Source organism: Paralichthys olivaceus, chromosome 2 (genome assembly GCF_024713975.1).
Source record: "Paralichthys olivaceus isolate ysfri-2021 chromosome 2, ASM2471397v2, whole genome shotgun sequence".
NCBI classification, from domain to species: Eukaryota; Metazoa; Chordata; class Actinopteri; order Pleuronectiformes; family Paralichthyidae; genus Paralichthys; species Paralichthys olivaceus.
Genome location: NC_091094.1, coordinates 19,451,992 through 19,460,842, shown reverse-complemented (window position 1 = coordinate 19,460,842; position 8,851 = coordinate 19,451,992). Strand labels below are relative to the sequence as shown.

Here is an 8,851-nt window from a genome sequence, read left to right as displayed (position 1 = left end):
AGGCCACGGTTATTGATTCATGTGCTTTGTGGCCCAATCAGCAACTGGCACATTGGGTCTTAGCACCATTGTCTTTTATGGATTTTAAAGGGATAGTTAACACTGTTGTGGAAAGGTGAACTCATGGTCGCCTTTTCTTGACAGGAATCAGTGATAAGCAGGGAAGTTAGCTTAGCCTAGCTTTGTTGCTAAAAGTTGGAATGTGGAAACAACATGGATGCTACGCTCCAAGGCACATGTGTTTTGCAGGAACACTGAAAACACTGACTTGACAAGGAAAGTTTTCTAACCAGAGGGTCACTTAGTAGAGCTCATACATTTTCAAGGCCCAAAAGTTCCCTTATGAAATCACATTTCATTCAAATTCACAAGATCCTGATTTTGTTTCGGATCTTTCATCAAGATATATGAAAATCCACACCAAAAGTTTGCAGGTTCCTTCTTGGGTCAAAAAAACTGATTTTTTCAATTATTCCAGCTTAAAGTTTTGTTTACTGGTTAAAGCTACTGTCCTTGTCATCTCTGTGAAAGGGGAGGTGTCACTGCCACAGCTGCATAAATGCAGATTTCCAATTAAGATTATTGGAGACCCCACTGGGCCATAAGCAGTCCTCGTGTCACAGCCTCAATGTGATGTAACCATGGATGGACATCAGATAAAATGTAATTAAATCAACACTGTACCACATAAAATGTCAGCTTCATTGGGTGTAAAAGAAGAGGACAGTGGGAATTGATTTTTTGGGGATTGATTGTTTGACAAGTGACTGTTTCAATGAAAGAACTAAATATACAGGGAGGCAGAAATAATATCAGACAGAAAGATACAGATGAAGGAAAGTAGAAGTAAAAGAAACTGGATGACAAGGTGAACAGGACATAACAAGCATAGACTGCATGTATTCTTGTGTAATTCAGCAAACTGTATGTTTCTGTGCATGTGTGTGTTCAGCTGTGCAGCAACAGAGGGAAGGGAGGAGAGAGCAGAGGGGATCCATTGTGCCTCAGATTGTCCTCTTCTCTGGGAAAGTGGAAACTCAACACTCCTCTCCAGAGGTCTGGTTACCAGGTGAGAGAGAGGAGGAAAGAAAAGAGGAAAACAGAGCGGGAGAGCGAGGCCGGGGAGAGCTGCAAAGGTGAGGAGAGAGAAACAGAAAAAGGAGAGTCAAGAGAGAAGAAAAGGACCATGGGAGTTTGAGCATGAGCTGGAAACAGAGATGGAAATTGAGAGAGGGAGATCAAGAGATGAACACAGAGATAGGAGGAAACAGCCTGAGAAAGAATAAACAGAGAAAGTCTCAGATTTTTGGTTGGAATCCCACTAGACTCCAGAAAACTGCAAAATCAAAGTGCAACAAATTTCGAAATGTATTGCAGGTTGTGTTCGCTCTTCACATGTGGCGCGTGGATAAAGTAATGATGTGGAATCAGAATTATATTATCAGAGTTGTATTCCCCTCTGCAGAGAAACCACAGCCACAGACAAATAAAAAGATCAGATCATGACCTCAGCTGAAGTAATTCAACTTGTATTAAGCAAATAACAGATATGAATGTCAACACGTCTCAGCATAATAATAAATAACTAATAACACTGCTGTGATCTTTTCCACAAACAAACTGCACCCAAACCAGTGGCAGTGCTTAGTAACTTAGTTATAATATAACTCCTCCTGCTGGACACTTTTGGGACTGTACCAAAATTATCTCAACTTTTCTCATCCTCTGAAATGAAACAAGCATCACACAGGTTGTATCTAAAAATGTACATTTAATTTATTTTGACACTTTTTACAATATATATATGTATATATCGTTAATTTATTTTCTTACAAACACAACCTTAAACCCTGAACACCGAAGTTTACAAAGTACAAAGTCGAGGTATGTTATCTACATAGAAGTTCTAACTTGATGTTGATCTTTAAAGATGTGCACGATAAGAGAATGATTTAAAAATACAGGTGATTAAACTATATGGAGAATAATCAATGCCACTTTCACACAAGGAAGCCCACCATCTTCCTTTTTTATCTTTTACACACTAAATACCAAATAATTTATTAAAGTTCCCTTTTTTACATCATCACATGCATCATCCTGAAATGAAATAATATCTGCCTTTCTCTATTTACCTTTGTCCGTTATTCAAGGTTTATTTGGTCGCAGTCAAAACAATTACATCGTAGTTAATTGTTCCCTGATTTGTTTCCATGTTTGTTATAGTCAAACAGAGAAAGCTGCAAAACAAAAATAGAGAGTGAAATCTCAGAGACCTTTTTATCTTGTACAGTACTATTTTGATGTGTTCATGAAAGTGAAATGGGAGACAGGGGTGAGGGGGTTGGGGGTTGGATCAGGGGATGGGGAGAGGATCACAGGAGTGACCATGTGTGTTTGACAGGAATGTTTTTGTGGATGGCTTCTCTCTTTCTCCCCCGATATTGTCTGGAGTGGATTGTGTAGCGGTAGCTCTGAGAACAGCTGCTTCTGACAAACACTGCGTAAACATTATGTGTGTCAATTGGGGATTGAGTGTGTGAGTGTGTGTGTGTGTGTGTGTGTGTGTGTGTGTGTGTGTGTGTGTGTTTGAGTGGGTGGTAGGACACTTTTAAATTTGCTAAGAGGACACTAACCATCTATCTATTAATCGGTCTGTTTTAGACAAATGACCCACAGCTACTAGAATAATGAATCCTCTTTGATTTTATAGTCATCTGACCACAATTAAAAAATTGATGAATTAGCCCATTTTGTAGCGTCCTGTTTGTACATCAGATTCGTATTGGCCTAATGCAATATCAAATACATCCCCTGTAAATGCCTGCTATGATGTATGGCAATTCTTCTTTACAAACATCAGGTAACTCAGCAGTGCCTGTAGCTGCTTGTGCATGTGTGAGTGAATGAACTGTATTTATGTTCAGCCATGTGCATGCATGTGTGTTTGTATATATATCTCAAATGTGCGTGCACGTGGGTGTGTGCATGCACTTTTTGGGGGGCGTGTGTTTGCATGCTAGCAGGCAGATATCACTGTCCTCCATTATAAGCATAGTCTGCCTTGTTGTGCATGACCAGTCTGTTCTCGACGAAGTAGAAGCTGTCCGAGCGAGTCTCGTACGGACGCTCCACCATCTGACGGACTGCAAAACAGACAAATTACAGAAGTCAGTAATTAAAACAAATGTTTTTTAGTGTCTATGCAATTATAATTAATACATGTATGAAAAGAAACAAAAGGTTTTATTGAGCACTTGAAATGTCCACATTAAACACTGAAAAAGTCAGTAATAATTGAAAACCCTCCTCTCCATTCTGGTCTTGACTTCCAAACTACATTACAAAAGATTTGCCTGAGTTAGTTTCAGTCTTTTTTATCACAATGTTCCCCTTTGTGTTTTATGTTTCACAAGCAGAGGAGTTCTTTCTGGTTGTCACAAGTTGCTTTGTTGCTGGAACAAAACACAGATAATAAAACACTGTGATGATTTATACAGCTCAGACTCAGGGCCTGGTTCTGCATATGTATATAATGAGATATCCAGATTATTGTGTTAAATATTTGACATGGTGATGACTTTAGATGAGAACATGAGGGTTATAGAGAAATAATTATGATCTGCTGATTTAATTAACACAATATAATCACCTATATAAACCAATGGAAATTTTTTTCAGCTACGAATCTATGTGTTTGAAATACTTATATCTGGGTATTGAAAGACAAATTAAGCGAGAAAATACAACATTTAATTTGACATTAAAATGGGGATTTGCTATATTAGCTTAAAATTGATAAAGCCACTGGATTTGCCTTTGAGACATTTTAAAAAGGTTTAATTTTCATAGCAGGCTGATTATCATTGCCCTGAATAACTCATTCTTTCAGTCACAATGAAGGTGATTCAGTGGCTCAGTAGATTCAATATTTATATGTAAATTTGTACACTGATGAAAGTGTGGATACATAGTACAAGAAATTAAACCATCAAATTAGATTTATGTCCATGACTCTGTTGCCCCAGTGCAGGTTGAAATGATTCACAACACACCTGCCACACAGACTTGTAACCACACGATCAACTCTCAATTACAGAGTATCAATGGGTCGTGGTTTCAAATCTCCACTCATTTTGACATAACTGAAGACAGGAGCAGAAGGTGACATCATCCACTCAGCAAATCAATCTCTTAGTTGTTTACAAAGAAGCAAATCAGATGGATGAGAATGAAAGGATTATTTTAGCCCAAAAAACTCCATGTTAGCTTAACTTAGTTTAACTTAGATCATCTAGTCTATAGAATGACCTATGTATTGTGTGTTCTTTACAAGTTATTCTTCAACATGAATATTTCCACATGCAGACATCACCATGATGACATGATACAGGGTGTTATGTAAAATAGAATGAATGCAGACGAATGGGTTGAAGACATTGTGAACGTCATGAGGAACTGTTAATCTGATCCTAACCCTAACCCCACGAAGAACTGTAAATCTGACCCTAACCCTAACCCCAAGAGGAACTGTTAATCTGATCCTAACCCCACGAGGAACTGTAAATCTGATGTAACCTAATGTTTGCTTTTGTCAATGTCAACTGCTCCACTGTGAAACATGGCGGGGAAGGAGTTAAAGATCTCCTTTATGGCAATACTTAATGGGTAGGCAGTAGCTCAGTCCGTCGCGACTTGGCTTGGGAACTGGAGGGTGGCCGGTTTAAGTCCAGCATAGACGAAAGTTGGAGAGGTGCCAGTTCACCTCCTGGGCACTACCCAGGTGCCCTTGAGCAAGGCACAGAACCCCCCAATTGCTCCCCGGGCGCCTTCATGGCTGCCCACTGTTCCGTGTGTGGTCACTGTGTGGATTGTGTTCCGTGTGTTCCGTGTGTGGTCACTGTGTGGATTGTGTTCTGTGTGTTCCGTGTGTGGTCACTGTGTGGATTGTGTTCCGTGTGTTCCGTGTGTGCTCCGTTCACACAGATGGGTTAAATACAGAGGTCAAATTTCCCCATGTTTGCATGTTGCATGCTGTGTGTGGGACCATAAAGAGGAATCTTAATCTTAATTATAATATCATAGCATTTTCACAGTAGGACATAATATATCTTCTCACCTAGGCTGTCAGACAGCTGAGGGAACTCATAGATGTGCTCACAGGTGTTACGGCTGTTTGGGATACAGAAGCCAAAGTCAAAGTCAAAGCTCTTCAGCAGGTGATCGCGGAAATAGTGTCTTTCAATCATGCGGAAGTTATTTAGTGGCCTGTTTCCAACTGTGAATTCCACCCTAAGAATAAAAGGGAGAGAGAGGAGACGTTACAACAGCAGCTCTTGAGTCATTATAATGTTATTACAGCGAGTCTCAGTACAGAGGTTGAACAATGTGTGTGAGAGTGTGTAGCTGACTGAGGACAATGCTGCAATTGTCTTTGTTCTTTGATGGAACAGGTGAGTGTGTTTTTTAATAGCTGTGTGTTGGTGAAGTGTGAGTCACCCACGTCGCTCCCACAGTCCTCAGGCGCAGGAAGGCCGGGGTGAACTGGTAGCGCACAAATCGGCCTGCGCTGGCGTCTGCCTCTCTGTTCTCCTCATCATCCTCTGAGAGCCACAACCGAGGAAGAACACATTTGACATCATTCACACACAGAGGCCTATTTGTGATCAGAACAACCAGCACACATTGTTTCTGGGCCTGTTTAAAGGCTCAGAGTCTTTCATTTTAAGCTAACTAGTGCAGTTCCCATTCTAAACATGGCTGTTTTCTCTGCCTGTGTTAACATTCTGTACTATACTGTCACTTTTTGTTGTGTGTGTGCTGCTGGTTGTGTGTAGAACTTTTTATAAACAGCCTATTGTGCAGAGTGAAGCAAACATTGTGTTCACCCTACCTGGTTTATCTGCAATGAATATTGTATAGTCAATGTTTTTCATAAAATGAAATATGAATCAACACTGCACTTCACTGGGCCTTTAGCAATACACATGCCAAGTGTGAAGCAGAGTAAATGGTTCCCAGAAGATGTGTTCCACATACAGGTTTGTGGATTTAGTAGATAGATAACAATAGAGATCAAACACTACGGTGTAAGGAAGAAGCTAATACACACAATACCTGTATTTGGTGGTTTGGCAATTTCAAAGAGGACGGTGCTCGTCTCCAGGTCTCTGATCTTAAAGCGCACAAAGTCTATGTTGTAAATATTGTCCTCGGGTTTACACAGGTACCCTGCAACAAGGACACAGGGTCGGAGTTATAAACACTGACATGGTTTTCAAGCCATTGTAGTCGATATGTACACTGTTCAAGCACAAACATGCTGCCCTGACATGCACAAAGGTTACATGCAAAACTCAGATGACATAGTTTTGCTTACACAAGCTGAGACAAGGCGTTAATGATCAATGTGATAACTCAGGGCAGAGTGATACATGGAAATACGAAGTCAATAATTATGTACTGTGTTAACAGAAGCAATGGAAACTAACAGAGACATTAAAGACACTGATCATGGCTTCACAGTTCAAAACATGTGTGGTTTTCTCATTTGGGGAAATGAAGCATTACATTAAAGGTTCTTTATTTCCTTCCTTATTTCAAATTTGACCTCAACAGCTGTAACTGCGGTCTACATAGAGATAGAGGTGTGTACTTTAGATACACACTGATGATAAGTACTACTGTATATTATGTATAAAACAACACTCATGTCAGTACTCTGTGGGGTTAGATGTGAGTTTAAATACATAATATCTCAGTTCAATGACTGAACAGTGAGAATTTAAAGGTACAGTGTGTAGAATTTTGTGATATCTAGTGTTGAAATTGCATGTTGCAGCTGAACACCCCTCACCTCACCCTCCACTTCCAAACATGAAAAAGAACCTGTGGTGAACTTCAGTTGTCATAAAAACATGTAAAAAAAAACATGGCAGCCTCCATAGAGAGGGTCCCCATGATGTAAATATAAAGTATTTAAATATAAAGGGCCTTTTCTGGGGTAAAGAAAACTACAATTCATACAATTTAGATGAAACGAACTAGTGAAAACATCATGAGGATTATTCAATAGATTTCACCCTTTCACCTAAATCTTTCACACTGGACCTTTAATATCCTGCAGCTGCTTCAACCAGGAAAACAATTATATTTATACATGAGTGAAAGATCATGTAATGGCGCCCTACATGTGTTTATGAAGCCAGTTGTGTGTTCTCTCCTCATTATAACAAATACACGTAATATATGTAAGCGAGAGCCAACACAGTCAGACGTCATGTGTACATGTGATCGTCTCTGGATCTCGGTCATATGTTCAGATATAATTCAGCCTGAGCTCCACATCACGCTCCGGTGGTAAACCACCACAGAGGGTCGCTCAAACCTCGCGTCGCCCCCCGCAGTCCCAGCACGTCCTCCGGCGCGATGTGTCCGCTCCGCGTCCGCAGGTCCTCCTCCGTGACGGGCCTGCTGTCCACCTGGCTCCTCCGGGACTTCAGCCTCTTCAGGACTCCTCCGCCGGGCTTGCGGTCCCGCGGAGGAGCCGCAGTGCCGTGCCCGCCGCCGCCGCCGCCGGAGACGTCCTCAGCAACAGGCGCGTCGCTGCGGGCTTTGGCTCCGCTCATCCTCGACTCTCTTACCGCGGCTCCGCTCCCCTCCTCTCCCGCTGGAGGCAGCACCTTGTGTCGGTCTGTCCGTCTTCCCCAGGCTCCCCCTCCGACAGCTAGAAGAATAAGATGGCGTCGCAGATGTGCGAGTGGAGAGAAGTGTCGCTGGACGGTCAAGACCCAGTTTTAGTAAACACATGCTGCACAGTTGCCATGACAACTCGTCCGCTGAGCCAGAGGAGGGAGGGAAGAAGCGGTTCACCGGAGCGTCCACCAGGGGGAGACAAACACACAGGCCCGAAACACAGCGCTGATAATATTCAGAGGTCTTTCTAGTTTTTAATGAAACCACATTTATATATAGTTTATAAATAAAACTAAAAGATCGAACATTTCATTGTGTTAAGTTTATTTTTCAGACTCTAAGCCCACAACAGAAACCAGCACCAATACCCTGTGGTGGGATCGTAGACTGTTCATAAAGATGTATCAAAGTACATTTACTTCAGTACTGTTCTCATGTATCTGTACTTTACTAAAGTAGATTTATTTCAGGTACTTTTCACTACATAAATCAGCTCATATCTGTACTCCCTACTCCCCTTCATTTCTGCAAATCACTGCATTAGCTGTTCACAAAGTTTTTTATATTCCTAAAAATGATCAATAACAGGAGAATTGTTCCAGTGATCCAATCAGAGAAGGCAGGTAATTAGACCATTGATCAATATCACAATATATGTGTTTTCACTAGCAACATCTGTAGTATTCTCTATTGATATGACCAAGTCTGTATTATTCTTGTATTAAATATACAGTAGGCACAGTTAATGACTTATGTGACCATTGCAGATGAGAATAAGCTACACACAGCTAATACATTTACCTTTACTATATGTATATTTAAAAGCATTTACTTACTTATCTTGATTCAAGTATAATAGTTAATGTTTTACATTTACTTTGTTATATTTTTGTCTATTCATTTTTATTTAAGTAAAATGTTTTAGTACTTCATCCACAACATGCAATATTACCTTTTAACATGAACAACATTACTGCCCAACATCATGTGCAATATCACTCTTTCATTATCATGTGCTATATGTATAATACTACTTTTACAGTTTCATGTTCAATATCACTTCATGTGTAATACTTGTCATTTGTCATTTCAAATACTACTTCTTTTACAACATTTCATCCTCATGTAATCTTATTTGAATTTTCAATATATTTAC

The 8,851-nt window shown here is 40.4% G+C and overlaps 1 protein-coding gene across 1 annotated transcript; it reads right to left on the bottom strand.

The window, feature by feature from the left end:
- Positions 1–1,751: 1,751 nt before the first annotated feature.
- LOC109629052 (protein unc-119 homolog B-like) lies at positions 1,752–7,795 on the bottom strand. Its single transcript, XM_020086534.2, has 5 exons — positions 7,388–7,795; positions 6,118–6,231; positions 5,504–5,603; positions 5,120–5,292; positions 1,752–3,146 (listed from the first exon to the last, which is right to left on the bottom strand). Exons 1-5 carry the CDS (start codon positions 7,626–7,628, stop codon positions 3,034–3,036), a joined length of 741 nt encoding a protein of 246 aa, XP_019942093.2. The 5' UTR covers positions 7,629–7,795; the 3' UTR covers positions 1,752–3,033.
- Positions 7,796–8,851: the final 1,056 nt, after the last annotated feature.